The sequence below is a fragment of the Rhinatrema bivittatum genome, chromosome 17 (assembly GCF_901001135.1).
Source record: "Rhinatrema bivittatum chromosome 17, aRhiBiv1.1, whole genome shotgun sequence".
NCBI classification, from domain to species: Eukaryota; Metazoa; Chordata; class Amphibia; order Gymnophiona; family Rhinatrematidae; genus Rhinatrema; species Rhinatrema bivittatum.
In genome coordinates, this window is record NC_042631.1 from 46,051,175 (window position 1) to 46,072,070 (window position 20,896).

At 43.6% G+C, this 20,896-nt stretch overlaps 1 protein-coding gene across 2 annotated transcripts; it reads left to right on the forward strand.

The window, feature by feature from the left end:
* Nucleotides 1–1,339: 1,339 nt before the first annotated feature.
* Nucleotides 1,340–16,299, forward strand: POLR2L (RNA polymerase II subunit L). 2 transcript variants are annotated; one of them, XM_029582421.1, is made up of 3 exons: nt 1,340–1,558; nt 10,474–10,583; nt 15,893–16,299. In XM_029582421.1, exons 2-3 carry the CDS (start codon nt 10,489–10,491, stop codon nt 15,999–16,001), a joined length of 204 nt encoding a protein of 67 aa, XP_029438281.1. In that variant the 5' UTR covers nt 1,340–1,558; nt 10,474–10,488; the 3' UTR covers nt 16,002–16,299. The 2 variants fall into 2 exon arrangements, with proteins under 2 accessions (XP_029438281.1, XP_029438282.1); XM_029582422.1 differs by having other exon boundaries at nt 1,557–1,689.
* The last annotated feature ends 4,597 nt before the right edge of the window (nt 16,300–20,896 follow it).

The following is a 20,896-nucleotide window of genomic DNA, read 5'->3' on the forward strand; positions in this document are numbered from 1 at the left end:
GAAAGTTTAAGAAACCTAGATGAGAAACAAAGAAGACTACAGCTAAGATAAAATCTTTCGTTGTTTAAACTACTTGAGCAAGAGTGTACATAATTATTTATAGTTTATAAACAATCCATTGCAACAACAGAAATGGAATGCATCCAGATCTTTCCATGACACAGGAAACTGAGCCCAAAAGAGAAACATTCCCACTTTATTTAACAGAACATTTTTATGTAATCCTAAATAGAACTTATCCTAAAATAGTCCCAAATCATATATTTCCTTTTTGGGCTGGATTTTTTTTTTTTTGAAGATGAGAGGAAGTAAAGCGATCAGCTAAAAGTGTCAGTTTAAAAATACATCATATACTTTATGCTGTGATTGAAAAATCTGTTTTGCTCAGTTATAAAACTCCTGACCTACCTTTCGGTCTGTGCACTTTAATTGTGATTCTGACCTCCAAATGATCTGCAATTTCCACTTCTGCCCTCCAAGAGTGAGCTCCTGACAACTGCAAACTTACAAGTCCGGAGGCTGGAAAAGGCACCCAAAATATACATCATTACCTAATTCACAGAAATGACAACAAAATCCCCACGCCCACCTTCCTCCACGGCACTCTTCTCTCCTCCATTTCGCAGGATTTCCAGGTTGGCCACAATTGAGGAAAATCGGCACAGCTAGCAAACCCCAGAAGTCCTGATTTTTCTCCCTCATTTCTGATCAGTGTTTCCAAAGCAAGCAAAGCGTAAAAAGCCTGGGTAATAAGACTGCGAATTTCAAAAACTTCTTTTTAGCAATACGTTTTAAGCCTCACATGTACAATTTTATTAGACAATACAAAGTCCGAAAAAAAATATGCAAAACTTGTATCTGATTTATTTTTCGAACAAAAAGGCAAATCCTAACACGCTCCCCCAAAATATACACCAGAAAATCCCTTTTGCGCCTCATGCATAACTTGTTGATGCCGAGAGAGCTACAAGTTTTACTTTCCCATGGTTTTTATTTGTTTTCTCTCTCTCTTTAAAACAAACAAAAAACGACTAGTAATGGGATGGCCGAGGCCGGCTAGCCGTGGCTCGCTGCTGCGGGAAAGTGAGATATTTTGCTAGGATACCTGCATGTGCTGCAGTTGCAGACACTCCGCTCGCATTTAGAGCTCATACAGCCCGCGACGCCTGACAGCAGAGAAATAAACTACGCGTGCGCCAAGCTCAATGCTAGCATGGGGGGGGGGGGGGGGGCGCACGCCAAATAACGCCACATGCTTGATCCATCCGAGGCACCGTAATCAAGCAGGATAAACCACTGTGCGGGGCAGAGAGGGGTGCTCACTTGAAAACTTTTCAATAAAAAGAAGCTTATTTGTAGCACAAGGAGACGCAAATATATGTTTAGCTGAATAGTTGGAGTGCATCTCTGGTTTGTTGACGGTGAAGAAGTCGAGACGAAACGTCTGAATCGTTCTCCTCTTCCACCCATCCTGTTGGACGCGTCCACGGTGCGCGCGCCCCGTGTTTCCCGGCGACGACGCTAATAGTGTTTTGGCTTGAAGAGAGAAGGCTTGGAGGTGAGTGTGAGCTGGGGTAACTGAGGTTGGGATCTACTGTCCTGTATGTTAATGAAAGCAGGACTGGAGTGCTCGACAGTTGCTGGAGGAAGTTCCCCGCCATCCAGTGGTTGGTCTTGTATCCTTGGAGAGTGAGTGGCTACGCCTGGGCCTTATGTGGACTGCGGGCCAACGGTTCTTTGGGCACTAAGGCTAACGTTGGGTCATACTTACTGTTCCCTGCAGGCTTACACCCGCTTCTTTGGCATTGCTCAGGTTTTTGCATTATCGTTTGACGACAGGCTGAGAGGGCCTGTTCCTAGACTCACTGCAGCAACAAAACCAGGGACTTTAATGCAAAAATGACGAGGGCTGTGGACAATTGTGGATTTCATAAATTAAAATTACAGTAATTGAAATAAAGCCAAAAATTATTCTGGCATATTAGTCACTCTTAAACAAAACCTACTCTGCTGAAGTGATCTTTTTTGGTCTGACCATGAGCAGTTAGTAGCCAAAGAGACGCTGTTCGTTTGTCCAACTTTTCCCAGTAATTTGGATCAGTGTTTCCCAATCTTTCCAAGCCTAAGGTACATCCACCCGTCCCTACAGAGCGAACAAGAAAGGACAACTAGTGAAGAACTGAAAGCCCCACCAGTCTCTCATTCTGGGTAGAATGGATGGACCATTTTGTCCTTTTCTGCCATCAGTACATGTTCTAAATTTTAAAACAAGAGGTGGGCCAGAGACACGGGAACCCATCACAATGGACCTGCTCAATCTATATACAAGTGTAGCACGTCCATGGCATTGGGCACCCAGGAGAAGTGGCTGTGCATGGGTTAGGAAAATAGATGCTCAGTTTTACAAGCATCCATTTTCCTAACCTGTCTGCTGCCAAGACTTTTTTTTTTTTTTTACTTTATTGCTTTTTGTGGTTCTTTCGATTTAATATCACCTTGATATAAAATCAGAGGAACCACAGAAAAGCAGTATTTTCTGCTTTTCTGTAAACTTTTGGGGGCTCCAGGGCTGGCGTTGAGGGGGCTCCAGGGCTCCAGGGCTGGCGTTGAGGGTAAAAATGTGCATGTTGGATGCACATTTATTTTTTACATAAAGGAGGTAATAGCTAATAGCCTCATCGACATGGCATTCACATGTAATAAGTGCTATTAGCTATGTGCTGGTTTGGATGTGCTAATCCCCTTATTGCATAGGGGATTATGGACGCATATCCAAAACAGGCATTCAACCGCGGGTTAACCTGTGCGCTAGCCTGAGCATACAGTATTGCATTGGCCTGCTAGGGTGTTTCTGTCATTTACTGGGGTCGTATTCATGCTAAATTTGGTAAGACCACACCTCCCTCCTTAATCAATAAATGGAATGCATATCTGAGTTTAACTCTGAATGACTTTTCCAGGAAAGCAAAATGGCAGACTGCACATCAGGTCTCTATATGTAACAAGAGGGTGGAACTGCTGATAAAGCTTTTACATACAATATATCAAAAACCAATGTACCTTGCTAAACTGTTTCCCACTGCTGATACTACGTGTTGGAGAGGATGAGGTGAATTAGGATCTTATCTCCATATGTAATGGAGTTGTCCAGAGGTGCAGCAATTTTTAGATTGAGGTCTCACAAGAAATTTTTGATATCGGGGAGAAAATATACATGACTCCACTTTTGGACGTACTCGGGTATTGGGAGGGATCGCTAATCTCATGACAAAACAAACCGTTAGTAGCTCAACTTCTCCTTTCAATTAAATTCTCTATTGCTACTTATTGGAAATGCACTCCTGATATGGAGCATTGTAGAGACATTGCGGATATTGAACTTCTTTGATATGTTTTGAAGGGTGATAAATTTAAATATCGCTTATGGGGCAGTTACACTGAAGTTTATGACCTGGAAAGTTAGGTCTAAGCTATTAATTCTTTTTATGGTTTCTGACTTTCACCTTGCTTATGATTACAAGTGCATGTGATTCTGTTCATGCCAGTTTATCTAAATACAGAGTTTATTTAAAAAAAAAAAATAGTTCCTACATGTTCAAGAGTCACTGTCTCTTGTTGCTGCAAGAGCAGAGTCCAGGGGCTGGTCTAAATCTGAGCATTAGGCAATGGTGACCTTTCTATGGCACACCTGATCATAAAGTGGGAAGTAACCAGAAAATTAAATTATGCTGCTGTTTAAAATAGTTGAGAGAGCTAGAAATCATAATACAAAAGTTTTTTTTAATATATTGGCTGTGTATTATTAATCATTTGTACTGTGCTGTGCAGAGATACAGAGGTGTGTAGGTAATTAAACTACCCAAGTTTTGGCAAACACTATAGGTAGTATTAGCATGCAGGGCTTGCCACTGCAGTGAAAACTATTGGCTCCCTCAAAAGTACTCTCACAAATTTGCACCTGCTTTTTGTGCAGGTAATTTTTTTAAGGTAAAATAAAATCCAAAATGATGTACATAGTTGCTTCCTCTGAGTTATTCTCATAAACAAAAACACCTGTAAAATATGCAGGTAAAAGTATGTGTGTGTTGACATACACATACTTTTCCCCACATCGAAAGTGGGCAATAACCAAACAGCCCGTTTCTGTTTTACCCATTGAAATGCCTTTGATTATTGTCCTCATAATAGACAGTTCCTACATTTTAGAGCTTACAGTCTAGTCAAGACAGACTGACAAGACGTAACTCAAAGCATCTTACTTGTTTTTGTCTTTAACAGTGAAATCATGATTGTTCCTCTGCATTCTGGCAGCTAAGTATCCATCTCTGCCAGTAGACTGTGACAGAGCAAAAGCTGACAGTTCGGCTATATAGTTCTGCCCCATCAGCCTGCCAGTATTCTCTATCTCCAGCAGATAGTAGACATGCATTTCCCTATGAGGGATTACCTGGGAGTAAAATATAAAGAAAGAAAAGAAGTATAAAAGGAGACACCACAAAAGCCAGAGGTTATACCATTTGGTCCTTCCCTTAGTAAAGTGCCTTTGGTCCGGTAGGCTTGGGTGGTGAGGATGTAAAATTCACTTGGTTGCAGGCCGAGAGAGGCTCGGTAGCCTGTATTAAAATCGGTAAAGGTTATCAATGCCACAGTCCTTGCCAATCGGTTGAAATATTTATTTATTTAAAGCTTTTTTTATACCGGCATTCATGATAGAATCACATCATGCCTGTTTACAAGTAACAAGGGGAGTGATAACCTAGAACATTTAACATGTGAAGAGAAGCAAAAAGTTACAATAAAACAGGGGAAGCAGGGAAATATATGCTACCATCCTTGGTTAATATGGGACTTAAGAACATGCCATACTGGGTCAGACCAAGGGTCCATCAAGCCCAGCATCCTGTTTCCAACAGTGGCCAAACCAGGCCACAAGAACCTGGCAAGTACCCAAAAACTAAGTCGATTCCATGTTACTGTTGCTAGTAATAGCAGTGGCTATTTTCTAAGTCAACTTAATGAATAGCAGGTAATGGATTTCTCCTCCAACAACTTATCCAATCCTTTTTTAAACACAGCTACACTAACTGCACTAACCACATCCTCTGGCAACAAATTCCAGAGTTTAATTGTGCGTTGAGTGAAAAAGAACTTTCTACGATTAGTTTTAAATGTGCCACACGCTAACTTCATGGAGTGCCCCCTAGTCTTTCTATTATTCGAAAGAGTAAATAACAGATTCACATCTACCCATTCTAGACCTCTCGTGATTTTAAACACCTCTATCATATCCCCCCTCAGCTGTCTCTTCTCCAAGCTGAAAAGTCCTAACCTCTTTAGTCTTTCCTCATAGGGGAGCTGTTCCATCCCCTTTATCATTTTGGTTGCCCTTCTCTGTACCTTCTCCATCGCAATTATATCTTTTTTGAGATGCGCCGACAGAATTGTACACAGTATTCAAGGTGCGGTCTCACCATGGAGCGATACAGAGGCATTATGACTTTTCCATTTTATTCACCATTCCCTTTCTAATAATTCCCAAAGGGGCAAGCAGAAAATCCAGTATCAATGTGCGAAAATTGTTGTTGGCTTTAGAACATTGTCATAGTGGTAATGTTCTTGATCTCCTTCTAGTTGCCTTTGATGCAAAAAGGCATTTGATAGGGTCTCCTTGTTCTTTTTAATGAATGTGTTGCAAGCAGTGGGCCTGCAGGGTCATATATATGACTATATTTGAGCTTTATACTCCAATCCATGGCTCAAATTCAAGTTAACGGACTCTTATCTGACACATTTGCATTAGCATGAGGGACCAGACAGGGCTATCCCCTATCTCTGCACCTTTTGTGATCACATTGGAGCCACTGATATATCAGTGGCTCCAATGTGAATTGCCCTGAAATTTTGGGTATTGAGAAAGGGGCTACTAGCCTAAATCTCTTGCTGTTTGCTGATGATATCCTGATGTTGCTTTCAAATGCTCACACTTCTCTGCCTGCAGTGCTGAATTTATTTGAGATGTTTGGTTCCTTCTCGGGTCTAAAACTCAATTTAGACAAATTGGAGGCGCTGGATGTCATGGGAACTTTGCGTTCCTCTTGGCCGGATTTTCCCCTTAAATGGAAAGAGCAGTTCCCTTAAATATTTGGGTATTCAGATACATTGCGATCCCTCCCAGTGGTATCCAATAAATATTAAATGTATTATAGATACTTTCCAAACTGAAACAGTGAGTTGGTTAAATCTTCTGCTTTCAATACAGGGGCATGTAGAGTTAATAAAAATGGTGTTACTGCCTAAAGCTCGGTATATATTGCAAATGCTACCATAGTACTTAAATCACAGCATGTTCATGCTCTCAATAGGGCTGGCTCCCATGTTCTCTGGAAGGGGTAAAGACCCTTGGCTAAGCTGATGCTTGCAAAAGAGGAAGGGGGACTAAATTTCCCTAATTTTAAATTTATAACATGGTTTGCTTTAATGCAATCTATGGGGGATTGGTTACTTAATACTAGTGTATATATAGAATATGAACATCAGCTTTTCTCTTATAACTTACGATTTCCTAGCATGTAGCAGATGGACTCAGGACCAATGAGTATAGTGTGCTCCTGATAGCAGTTGGAGACGGAGTCATATTCCAGTCTGACATCAGCACTACATATACCCCTGCAGGAAGCTCTGCTCTTCAATATTTCTCTGTTTCCATAGCAGTTTGGGACTCTACACACGCTTGCACAGCATTAGAAAATCCAAACCCAAAAGAAGAAAGAAAATTCCAAAATCTTACCTCTACAAGATGAGCCCCGCTTTCCTGCGATGAGTAAGGGTCCCTCCCCCCAGTCGAGAATTCCTAAGGTGATTTAAGAGATCCCTCAGAGGTAAGCCTCGGTCCGGCAGCCGGTTCCCGGCGTGGACTTAGCTCCCAGGAGGGAGCGGCTGAGAGGCAGCGGGTGCAAGACTGAGCACGGCGGTGAAGGTATTTCCCTCTCCCCCTGCAGCTGGAGACCGCCTGACATAAGACTGGGAAGCGCCAAGACAAGGTAAGGTAGAAAAATTTCTTAAGACTCCGATCTCCGAGGCTCGGATAGCCGTACAGATCGCCCGTCGGCATCTGTCCCATTGGGTTGAGCAGCCCTTTCCAGGCTAGACCCCGATCCAGCTCTAGGGACCTCCCACATGGAGACCCTCTGGGGGGGGTCGCCATCTTAATTGCGTGGTCGCCGGCGCCATTTTCCCCCCCCTCGATCACCGTACTGTCCACCTAACTGAGCCGTGCGCACTGCGGCGAACCAAGTGCATAACATAGTTGTGCGCACAGCGGCGCACGCATAGGTGCCGGGCGCGCACGAGGGTGCCCGGCGCACAAGTTCAGCGGCATGCACAACCCCATATGCGCACAGACCAGCCTGCACGCACATCTTCGCTGCCTGCACGCGCACCCGGAGCGCATATCTAAGCCTCCCGGCACGAGCATATACACGCACAGACTGGGTTTGAACGCACCTACAGCACAAACCATGGCACCACCGGCCAAGAAAGCCAAAGCACAAGTCCTCTGCCCAGTCTGCCACATAAGACCTGCACAGCATGAAGAGGCTACTGCCCTGTGCCTACAGTGCGAGACGGCTCTGGGAGAACCAGGGCAAGTTCCCCCCCCCCCCCAGCCAGTACAGGAATCCGGATCCACTAATAGTACCCCGGACCTTTCTATCCCCAGCTCGGCTCTCCAGACGGGGCCTTCAGGGAACGCCACTGGGTTCAATATAGACCCAGGAACTTTTTCCTGGGTGAACTTCTTTAAGGGTCTGCAAACCTTCGTCCAGGCGCAATCGGCACCACCAATGCCACAGTCTCCACTAGAGGACCCTAACCTCCCAGGCCCTTCTCGGCCTCCCAGAGACGTGCCTCCTCCAGACAAAGGCGACACGGACACCTCGGAGGAAGATAAAGACTCCATGGAGGAAAGAGAAATCCCTCCAGGGATACCAATCCATGATGCATTTCTTCTCCAGACCTCGTGTCCGGGAGTCTGAGGGAACTGGTCATCCCAGACACAAGCGCCTCAGCGGAGCCAAAGATGAACCCTCTTCTGGTCGGCCTCCATCAGGCCTCATGCCATTTCCCATTGCTGCAAGCCGTACAACAGCTGATCGATCTGGAATGGAATGCCCCGGAGGCCATTTTCAAGGGAGGACGGGCCCTAGAAGCCCTATATCCACTGGAACCCTCAGCCAAAGATCTCCTGGGGTACCCCAAAGTGGATGCTATGGTCTGCGCAGTCACAAAGCGCACCACCATTCCAGTCGAAGGAGGAACGGCACTCAAGGATGCCCAAGACAGACGTCAGGAGTCCATCCTTAAACAGTCATTTGAGGCAGCAGCTATGTCACTGCAGATCACTGCCTACTGTGCCGTGGTGACTCATGCATGCTTGTCACAGCCCAGGAACACAACCACGCCCGTTGAAACATTAGAACCAGCAGGAAACTTCCCAGATATGTGATTGTCTATTTCTCAAGGAGTGGTCCTCAGAGCTACGTATCTGGCAGACAAGAAGAATGTCCTAGCAGACAGGCCAGTTTGGGTCCTAGAGCAGATATTCCACTAGTGAGGCACAACTGTGGTAGATATGTTTGCATTCCCTCTGAACAGAAAGGTCCCAAAACCTTAAACAATGCAAACGGACAAAACCTGTTTTTATATTTTCTGTCCTTTTAGCGAGGCAACCTGGAACCAAAACTGGCTCTAAAAGGGATGATTGAGTCCTAACCCTCAGAGACTCCTCACGACAGACCTATTGTCACATCAGGAGTCCCTGTCCAAGCAATAATGCAATATGAATATGTGGATAGAATTCCATATTGCAGATCTCTTCCATAGAGGCTGATCTTAGATGGGTTACCAATGCCACTATGGCTGTGACACTACGAGCCTTGACATGGCTCACCAGGTTCAGGTCTGCCTGGGCATAACTGAAGCAGAAGCAATCTGATAGCCAGTTTGAAAGTGTGTGTTGGTGTCAGAAGAAACAAAAAGTTGAGTGGATTTTCTAAGGGCTTTAGTCTGCTCCAAATAGAAATGCAAGGTTTCCTTGAAGCTGAAATGCTTTGACCATCTTTGTGGACATCTGGCATAGAAAAATGCTGGAAGTATGATAGATTGGTTAAGGTGGAAGTCCAGCACTATCTTAGGCAGCAACTTAGGATGCAAGCACAGAATGACTTTATTGTGAAAAAACTTGGTATAAGGTGGATAAGTCAACTAGGGCCTGGAGCTCACTGACTCTGAGGGCTGAAGTGACTGCCACCAAAAATGAGACCTTCAGCTTACAAGTATCTATAGACTATCATTAGCTGAGTCAACACCAAATTGAGGTCCAATGACACAGTGGGAAGCTTCATGAAATAGACAACTAAATGCTGTAGAGTGATGGGTCTACCTTCTAGATGGTGGTGGTAAGTGCCTATTACACTAAGGTAAACTTTTGAGTTGGTCTTAATACCTAAGTCTAAAAGATAAATGTTAGGGTCCATCTGATGATGTCACCTTAGGAAAACAACTGTTACAGGTATGCAATTCAGTTAAATAGAATATTCCCAGAAGCAAAGCCCAGCATTATCTTTCTAATCGCTATTATCCTCATGACAATCACTGTCTACACTCAAATCTATTAGATATCATATAAATACATCTTTAAATTACTCTTTGTTAACAGATTTAAGCTATAACCATACTACATTTAAAGCTGCTTCGGTGGAATCCACAAGGTAAACCTAGGGCAAACCAATTCTACAGAGATGAAAGCCAAAAAGAGCACTGCTACCCTCCCCCCCACCCATCTTCCCCTACCCCAAAAAGCACTAATTGTGAAATGCTGTTAGATGGGTTTAAAGTTGTCTCTCTTTTGACTGTCATTGGATATTAACAGGATGTATTATCAAGGGCCTGAAGTTTTATGATAGCTCCCTGTCTAGATTTACCAGGAAGACTAATTCAGCTTTTGCTTGTTTGTAAACATTTGGGCCTCTATTCTGTTCCTTCTCCTGCAACCACTTTTCCCCTAAAATTGTTCAACATTCCTGTTCCCTGCATCCTAATCCATAGTTTATAAACATTTCAGTTTTTAAATCTGAGCCTGCCCCCTCATGCTTTTTTCTTTCATTGCAGAGTATAAGGGAAGTACACTTTGACCCTTTTTTTTTTCATCCTCCCTCACCCCACCCGCCAAAATAATTTTGTCATAGTTCCGTATTGTCATAGATGTGTAGGTTATATAGAATGAAAAATTGTTTACAATTTTCATATTTCAGATTCATGCTAATTTTAAAGCATGTATTTTTCTTTACAGAATTTATCTCAAATCCAAATGACATTTAATTATGTTAAAAATAAATCACTTTTCTGGTCTGCATAATGCTGAATGTTGTAATAACTGCCTTTTAGTTACATCATGTGATTCTTTTCTTTCAACAGCTCCTGTGGTCTAAAATGATCATCCCTGTCAGGTGCTTCACTTGTGGCAAAATTGTTGGAAATAAATGGGAGGCTTATCTTGGTCTTCTGCAGGCGGAATATACAGAAGGGTATGCAATGTATTATTTGTTACAGTAGTGACATTTATCTGGTCTTGTAATGTGTTAGGGAGGATGGGGTGGCATTCTTATATGCTAGTACAGGAGATACTGGGGGTTTTTTAAGTTGTATGTTTTATATATGCTATATACAATTTTATTGTATATGTTAATCACCCAGTGGTGAATCAAATAAATAACTTTGTATTTTCAAAAATACATAAAGCATGTAAGGGAAGGAGGTGGAAAAGCTCTGACATTAGCAATCCTGACACACACACACACATCTGAACCTTCCTGCTCTGTCCACTCCTCTCACCCACCAAAATCATCATCAGCTTCTGTCTCTTCCACCCCTTGGCATCACCTTTTATTCCCTTTCTCTCCACTCCCTGGCATTACATAGAAACACAGAAATGATGGGCCAGCAAGCTTCCCATGGTAGTATCTGCCATGCCTTGCAGGTTACCCCATGTATCAGTCAGTTTTGCTTGACGTGCCTTGCTTATAGACTTGGCCGTAAAAGCAGTCATGTGGGGGGGTTTTTCTTAATGTCTAAGCATCAGTACCCCAGACTGTAAAAGTCATGGCTCGTGTTGGTTATCCCTGAATCCAAATTTCTCTTTCCTTTTAGCCCTCACCCCCTCCTTCAAAACAATGTTGCAGTTGCATCAAAAGCATCAAGGCTTATTGGTTTAGGGTAGTAATCCTATGCTTCTATTAAGGGTAGTAACCGCTTCACTGTGCTGGTTACCTCCATGCTCATCAGCTCCGCAGACCGTAAAGGTTGGGGCCCTCGCTGGATGATGTCTAAATCCAATTCCCCTTTTCCCCTGCTGTTGAAGCAGAGAGCAATGTTGGAATTGCATCAAAAGTATCGGGGTTTATTTGGTTAAGGGTAGTAAAAGCCACACCAGAAAGTTACCCCCATGCATTCTCTCTTCATTTCCTTTAGGACTTGGCCATAGAAGCAGTTTCTGTAATTTCTTGCAATTTACTTCCTGATATCATTTCTCCTAGTTGTAACAGAGACTCTTCCTAGGTCAGAGCCTTCCCTGATCTCCCCGGACTTTAGATTTTCACTGTCCACAGAGATTGTTGTTACATTTCCAACTTCTCTATGGGGATCAGGTAGTGCTTCTGATATTGTTAAAGCTTGCTCCAGGTCTCTGAATGGAGGAGCCAGTTTCTGCAGGGCACCGGGGGTTAAAGATGTCTCATTGGCCAAAGTAGAAAGCTCCTGCTCCTGAGCTATACTACTAGTGGCCCCAACCGGTGTTCCTTCTGTGGGAGTTTGAAAACAATCCGGGATAGTAGACTGGTATAACTTCACCGGGGTGGAAGTCATGGACGAATCTCTTAATTTTGCCTTCCTCTTAGAATGAGGCATGGCACTTAGCAAGTAATAATAATTTGTCTAGTTCCAAAAACAAAACACCTTCACTGTTCTCAAATGACAATGAGAAACAAAATTTACTTATCTTGTTGTCGTTTGCTAAGGCCGCAACTTTTCCTTCATAAATCAAGTCCTCTGTCGTCCGATGCGTCCGACCCGGACGAAGCCGGACAAAGCCGTGCGCGCGCCTTCACCGCGCGCGGCTTAACCGTCGCGCCAGCGGCGTCGCGCCGGGGTAGAGAAGATTTTAAACTCTACCCGGCTCCTCCTTCTCCGACGTCACCAAACAGCTGAGTCCGGTGCAAGCAAGGAAATATTGCGGGCCTCTTAGCCAGGCAGGACCCCAGGAAAAGTGCGGCAACGTCTGCCGGGGTAGAGAGGATTTTAAACTCTACCCGGCTCCTCCTTCTCCGACGTCACCAAACAGCTGAGACCGGTGCAAGCAAGGAAATATCGCGGGCCTCTTAGCCAGGCAGGACCCCAGGAAAAGAGATTATTCCCAAGAAGCTCACTTTAGAGGAACTGGGACTGATGATAATGAAAATGCAGAAATCTATAAATAATTTAACTTCGAATGTGCAGGAAGTGTTGAAAAAGAATGTATGTATGCAAGGAAGTATAGAAAGTTTAGAGAAGAACATAACTGGAGTAGATGTAAAAATGGCTGAAATAAAAGAAACACAGGTGAACTTAATAAAGTCAATTCAAGAACATGAAGGGAAGTTAGAAATGATTGAAAATCAGAATAGGAAATTGAATTTGAGAATACTAAATTTTCCATTAGTCCACTTGGTAACTCCAGTCGACATATTCAATAGTTATTTAAAGAATATTTTAAAGTATTCTGAAAATTTACTCCCTAAATTATCAAAAGCTTATTATTTACAACAACAAAATAAGGGGAAAACTGATTTAAAATCTTCAGAAAGTTTTAACCTGACAGAATTTTTGGAAAAATAATTTGAATCAACCATTGAGACTAGAGCAACTCTTTTAGTACAATTTGTATCTCATGCTGAAAGAGATGAAGTGTTAAAACTTCATTTTAGACAGCAAAAATTAAACTTTTATGGAGCACCAGTGAGAATATTTCCAGGCATCATTCGTATAACACAGATTAGGCGTAAAAACTTTATAGCACTTCGAAAAGAAGTACAAGATAGAGGAGCACAGTTCTCTTTACGTTATCCATGTAAATGCTATATAAAATATCAAGGAAATTCATATATCTTTAATTTCCCTGACCAACTACGAGTATTTCTTGATACACACTCCTAAAGGTTGTATTTAGGGGAAAAGAAGCAATGTAATGAGGGAGAACAATGAGAAGTTCTAAGTTTAATAAATTCCTTGTATTGCTCCATTAGTTTAGACTTATTTTTTGTCAATGTTTGCTAATATTACCTAAAATATTATCCTAGAATTGGTACCTGTAGAGGTTTTTTTTTTTCTATGTAACTGAAGTTGATTTTCTATATGTTCATGCTTTACCTCTGTATCAGAATTACTTTATGTAATAATTATGAGAAATGCAATAAATATAAATTAAAAAAAAAAAAAAGAAGCAGTTTCTGTGCTTTTTCCCTAATGTCTGCGAAAAGTACCCCAGATCATGGAATTCAGGGCCCTCAGTTGTCATCTGAATCAAATTGCTTTTATCCTCCTGTCGTTTAAGCGGGGAACAATTTTGCAGTTGCATTAAAATCATCAAAGCATATTGGTTAAGGGTAGTAATTAATCTCCATGTCTTCTGCTAAGGGTAGTAACCGCCATACCAGCAAGTTACCCTCCTGCACGCTTATCTCACTTTTGTCTTCTAGCCTTTAGAGATCCACTGTGTTTATCCCTTGCCCCTTTGAATTCTTTGAATGTTTTCTTTTTCACCACCTCCAGACCTCCACTACCCTCTTCGTGAAGAGATATTTCCTGACGTTTGTTCTAAGTCATCCCCCCTGGAGTTTCATTTCATGACTTCTAGTTCTGTTTTCTTTCCAATGGAAAAGATTTGAAGTCCATACATCATTGAAACCTTTCAGGTATCTGAAGGTCTGTATTATATCTCCCCTCTTCCTGGGTATAGATATTCAGATCTTTCAGCCTCTCCTTATAAGTCTTCCGATACAAAATCCACACCATTTTCATCACCCTTCTCTGAATCGCCTCCATCCTGACTTTGTCCTTTTTGAGATATGGGTTCCTCATCCTCATTCCGTGGCATCATCACCACCTTCATTTTCCTTTTACCCCTCTCCCTTTCCCCACCCCACCCCACCCTCAATCCTTGAACTGTTTAAGTCTTGGGAGTAGGCTTATGAAGTGCTGCAGCTTCCCTCTGCAGTTTGAACTGCACAGACCAACAGGTATCACAAAACTACAGGGCCCCCAGGCAGTTTCTACTACAAAGGAAAGCCAGCAGAGGGATAAATAGAGGCAGCTGCAGATAAGCGCTGCTAGCAGGAGGTCATCCTGCAGGCCAGGAGTGAAAGGCAAATTAAAGATTGCACAGCGGTTGGGAAACGTAGTAGAGCTTGGTTGTCTTCCTGAGTAGAAGCAATTGCTATTGTGAGATTTTGTGCTCATTCTACTAGAGCTTAGTTTCTTCCTGGTCAGAAGCAATTGCTATTGCATTGTAGATTTTAGCAGGGAATATTTTGGTTATCCTTTAATTTTTGGCTATGTATTACAGGTTGGAGGTGTTTGCCAAGGAAGGCACAACCTTTGGGGCTGGCCCTGTCAAAGCAGCCTTCAGTACTTCCCTCCCGAGCTAGTTGGGCTTTTGGACTGGTATAGCAGGATCAAATGGAAGGAGAAATTTGTACTTGTCATTTTTCTTTCAATGAATCCTGCTATGCCAGTCCAGGACTCTCCTGGGAAGTTGGGCCAAATTAAGAAAGAGAGCATTTTTGTTTTGGCGTGCCAGTCATGTACAAATTTATTACAGAAGGATAGATCTTGTGATCAGCCTTTATTTATTTTTACACGCCTCTCTTCTTTTCTATGATGTGTCATTTCTGCCAGGTTCTGTGCAGTGGATCTTTTCTCCAAAATCAAACATTCTGAAGTTTTTGAATTTTGTTCTCAGTTTGGATGTTTACAATCTGTTCCTTGCTTTGTTATAGAAATAATGAGTGGTTGCTATACTGCACCACCTCAAAGTAGTGGCAGTGTTGTCAAGGAAAACTGTGTTCTCTGCCTCCATCTGCTGGTAAGAGGACATAATTCACTTGTCTTGACTGGACCGATGTAGCAGGATTCATGAAAAGAAAATTAACAGATAAAAATGTCTCCTTTTTTTTTACAATGGAGAAAGGCAAGTGGTGGTATCCTACAGGAATCGCGGCAGGGACCAATGCTGTTTAATTCATAAACAATCTAGAAAAGGGAGTAAATGAGGTGATACATTTTTTGCTGATAGAATATTATTTCAGATAATTAGGGACCTTTATTTTCAGTTTTTATTTTATTTTCCATGGGAATTTATTTGCATTTATTATAATGAACATAATGGGATAAAATTGGTGAAAGTTTCAATTTTTTCACCAATTTGTCTCCTATTTTTGGGCCTAATTTACTAAGGCTTTTCTCCCATTCTGTATCTATGGAAAAAATGTTTAGTAAATGAGGCCTTTTGTTTGTTATAATAAACACTAATATATTCCCAGGAAAAATTAAAATGAAAACAAAGAGCCCTACAGATAATCAGTCATCCTATTAATGTTAGCAATATTTGTATGTGCTAATGTTCTCTCATCCTTTTTACCATTTGGGAAGTGCAGAACACTTCACTTCAGTAATGGGTAAAATATTTAATTAATAGGAGCTTTGGTATTCTACAATGATGGCGACTTTTTAGTAGTCTGTATCCCTGTTGCTACTTCATGTTTTCTACAACTTTCGTTTCATTATGTGTCTCTGCTCTTTGTAGTGATGCCCTGGATGCCCTGGGTTTGAAGAGATATTGCTGCCGTCGAATGCTTCTGGCACATGTGGATCTGATTGAAAAACTCCTGAACTATGCTCCTTTGGAGAAATGAGCATGTACAGCAGCCATGTAGACCAGTTACTGTCAACCAATCTAAAACAGAGTTTAATGTAAACTTATAGAGGTTAGAGTTCAAGAGTGTCGCCATATGTAAGAATGAATTTCTAAACAGAGTGCCCTGCTCATCTACTTCAAACAAAAACTGGACAGAAGTTGCTTTCAGTGTGTCCTAATGTTTCTCAGGCTTACTGACTCCTGCTTGAGATGATCACTTTGACTATACTTTACAGTCTGTACATTCTTTTTCAAACTATAAAAACTATTTAATAAAGACCATGCTATAAAACACATTGTACAGGTTTACATGATGATTTTAAAATCTGTCTACATATCTGTGATATAAATTTTGCTGTAACGATCAGAACTGCATGAATGTTCATGATATACTGTTAACAGAAAGGGTGAGGCTCCCTCTAAAATATCTGCCATTGAAATAATAAACTTTTAAAATGAATCATCAACCCTGCTGGAAAACATTTTGGATAGCACTTCAGTAGCTGCTAGTCGGAACAGCCAGTGACCTCCTGTAGACAAAAGAACAGTGCTGGTGCCATCTTTACCACTGGGATTATCAAATTAAATAACCCTTCATGATGACTGTTATGAAAATACTCTTTGAAGAGGTTTCAGGTTTGACATGAGGACAAACATCCAGGAACAATGAAAGGGGTATTCATGGGCCTGATTTACTAAGCCTTTTTTCCCATTTTGTCTGGGGCATGGGTGGGTGGAAGATTTAATAAATCAGGCTCTCTGATATTCATTTGAGTTTTCCTGCTAACCAATAATAATAAAAGGTATATAAATTTTCCCGTCGATAGCAGGGCTGAATTAGCCATGCTGTATGGGAACTGTCAATCAGGGCCCGGGAGGCGGAGCTTCCTAGCAGAGTTAAGACTTTTTTTTTTTTATCCTCTGCGGCTGCGCGTGGGTTCCCGCGCAGTAGTAATGGTTCTCCTCAGTCTGCTTTTTTCCGTGCGCGGGAGCGCATGCGGAGCCCTTCTCCTCAGAAGAACAGAAAATGTCCAAAAAACAGTCGGGGTTCAAGCCGTGCCCTTGCGGCAAGATCATGTCCGTCACCGACGGGCATGATCGCTGCTACCGATGTCTTGGGCGCGAGCATCCCCAATCAGTCTGCGAGCACTGCGAAAGAATGTTGCTCAGTGCTTGTCGTCATAGAAGCTACCAATGGCTGGAATTAGAAGAAAAGGCATCCACCACACATTCTTCGCCGGGACCCAAGTCCAAATCTTCAACTTCCACGAAGCGAGCGGCGTCCTGGGACCCTCAGTCCCCGAAGGTAAGGGAGACGAAAAGGAAAACCCAGAGACAATGATGGCCAGGGACCTGGTCTTCAGTCCAAAAGAATGGAGGACAGGAAACAGGAGCCTTTCAAGTTGACTGAGCCCTATTCCCAAAGACCTCAAGGAGAAAATCCGGTAAGAGCCTTGTTACTTTCCAAAGCCGCGGATCCGAAGCAGTCATCGGCACCGAAGAAAACGCACCCGGAGGGGGAAACACTATCGGCGCAGAGAAAATCATCAGCGCCCAGTACGTCAAAATCGGCGCCGAAGACACAACCGGTGCCGAAGACACTCTCGGCGCCAAGAAAGCATCCGGAGCCGGACACTTACACGGCGCCAACACAGCCGGAGCCGAAAGCTCGCCCGGAGCTGAGACCGGCGCCGAGGCATCCGGAGCCGAGAATGCAACCGGCGCCGAAGCAGCCGGAGCAGAAAAAAGACCCGAAGCCGAAGGCGCATTCGGCACCGAAGATACATTCGGCGCCGCCAACAAAGGACTCTGAAAAGGGTAAATCAAAGTCAACTTCTAAACCCGAATCATCAAAAATGTCAACACTACATCACGGTCCGGAAATTATATCTACCAAATCCGGGGACCATAAGCAACGTAAAATAAGCAATTCGACGCGTCCAGAGGCAGCCAATCGAAATCAGACACAATCCACTCCAGACCCACAGCCTATCACAACAGCAAACCCTCTCCATGGGTCGGCATATGCCCACTCAGGAAGAGAAGAATCTCCGAAAGTAGGAAAACACTCAATCCGGATGCCAAGTTCAGACAAAGATTCGAAAGACAGCAGAACATCCTCTTCAAGAAAGAGACGTCATCATCATTCGACCTCATCGCCCTCCCCGAGTCGACACCATGGGGAAGCGAAGAAGCATCACAGATCACATCTCCAGAGAGGGAAATCTTCTCCCTCTTCATCCTCTCACTATAAGAGTAGTTCCAATCGTTCTGCCTCGTCCTCTCACAGAATGATTCCTATTTCCTTGTTTCAGTCCCCCAGCACTATCGACTCGGTGCAGTCCAGGGGTCATAGTGAAGCGAATTGGAGTGATCACTCAGATCGGGATAAGGATACCAATCCTCTCCCGTCGCAGTCACCTAAAGGGGTTCAACGTCCATCAATGCCACAACACACTTCTAAGGCATTTTGGGACCTTACACAATCCTTAGCAGGATTCTTCGAATCCCTGCAATCAACATACACCCTTCCACCAGAGTCTGCTATCCCGGAGGGGTCAGCACACACTCCACCGCAAGCTCAACAGGATATGCCTTCCTCTTTATCCCACTCTCCACCAATATATCCCATCTCCCCGTCCCAACACACAGATTCTATATCAGCACGTTCCTCGCCTGCTTCATCTACTGGTTATCCTTCTGATCCGCCTGAACAACCAGCGGAACCATACTCCCCCCCCCCCCCCCCCCCCCCCCCCCCCCCGGAGGATCTCACGTATCCTAAATTTGTGGACAAAATGGGTAATATCTTAAAACTAGATATTCAGAAATTGCCGGAACCAAGGGCAGAGACATTTGGGTTACTCAAAATTTTCGATGCCCCTGGGGAACCGTCAGCCCTGCCGCCACACGCGGTGTTACATGGAGTTCTACAGAAGTCATGGGACACACCCTATACTCTTATCAGCAGTATCGAGGAAGACGGACTTAAAATTTAAACTGCAAAAGCCATCTATGTATTCCATCCCTCAGTTACCACATGAATCTATAGTGGTAGAGTAGGCACTACAAAAGTATCGGAAAACAAAGTCGCATATATCTGCTCCTCCGGGAAAGGATAATAAATGCCTAGACGACTTTGCAAAAAGGATCTATCAGAACGCAATGCTTACGTCTCGGATTAATCGCCACCATTTCTACATGGTGCAGTATTTATACGAATGTCTACAAGCCACCAAGGGCATGTTCACGGCAGCAGGGGAAAGCATTCCGTCCCCGATATCAGATATGGAGGAATGCACGCGTCATATGCTGAGAGCAGTGTATGAAGGATTTGAGAATTCATCAAGAGCTTCAGCTATAGCGATAGCTGCCAGACGCCTAGCATGGCTTAAAGCTAGTGCCATCAGAGAAGATCTACATGAAAAATTGGCTAATTTACCATGCTCGGGTAAACCGTCTGCACGATACAGTGAGTAAACTCAAGGATCAGGCTCTGGCAGTCCAATCACTAGCAGCTCCAGCGTCTGCGAAACGATACTTTCCATCCTCACGCAGACAGCCTTACGCCAGGAGACCGTATAGGTCTTACCAGAACTTCAGAGCACAGTCCTTTACCCCTTACCATAGACAAACAAACAATACTCCTCCTCAACAACAGCAGAGAAGGGGAAAACCACGAGCACAACGGCAACCACAACAACAGACAACAGTCCCAGCTAAAACTGTTCAGTCTTTTTGACTCCACTGCCACCTCTGCCACCATCCATACCAGAACATCCCCCGGGCAGGATAACTGCTTGTTACGCTGCATGGCAATCCATCACTACAGATCAGTGGGTTCTAGATATAATTCAAGACGGATATCAGTTACATTTCCTATCCAAACCCATCATTCCACATTTTCCCCTAAAAAAAGGAAAACCCTTTCAACCCCAACTGGCCCAGGAATTGACCACGCTGCTTCATCAAAGGGCAATTCACCCGATCCCTCGGGAAGCAAAGAGCCAGGGGTTTTACTCCCCATATTTCCTCATTCCAAAGAAGTCTGGGGGCACTCGGCCCATTCTGGACCTCAGGGAGCTCAACAAGTACCTAGTCCGGGAGAAATTCAAGATGGTATCCCTAAAATCCATCCTACCCTTACTTCAACACAAAGATGGGATGTGTTCTATAGACCTCAAGGATGCGTATACACACATTCCGATCCACAAATCATGTTGGCAATACCTATGTTTCCAGTATCACAACCAACATTACCAATACAGGGTGCTACCCTTTGGACTGTCGGCAGCACCCAGGGTATTCACCAAGTGCATGGTGGTAGTGGTGGCCCATCTTCGCTTACAGGGACTAACAATATTCCCTTACCTAGACGACTGGTTACTAGTAGCGTCGGACCCAATCCTCTTGGAATCGCATCTCAACATAGCAATAACCTGTCTACAATGACTAGGATTGATCATCAATTACCCAAAATCCAAGTTACAACCCTCACAAATTCTACAATTCATAGGGGCGCGTCTAGACACGTGTCAAACCAGAGCATTCCTACCGGAAGAAAGGAAGCTAGTAATCTGTTTGTTGCTCCTAGCCCTACAGAGCATGCGAACAACTACGGCTCGGACGATACTACAAGTTCTGGGCCACTTGGCGGCTGCGAACTTCACAGTTCCAAACACAAGACTACACATGCGACGCCTACAGTGGGGTCTGAAACGTCAATGGACACAACACACTCAACCGTTAAACAAAAGGGTGTGTGTAACCAACCAGATGAGACAGGACATCACTTGGTGGCTCAAGATACCAACGATGAGCAAGGGAGCTCCATTCAACCCTCAGCCACACAATGCAGTCCTCACAACAGACGCCTCGCGGAGGGGCTGGGGA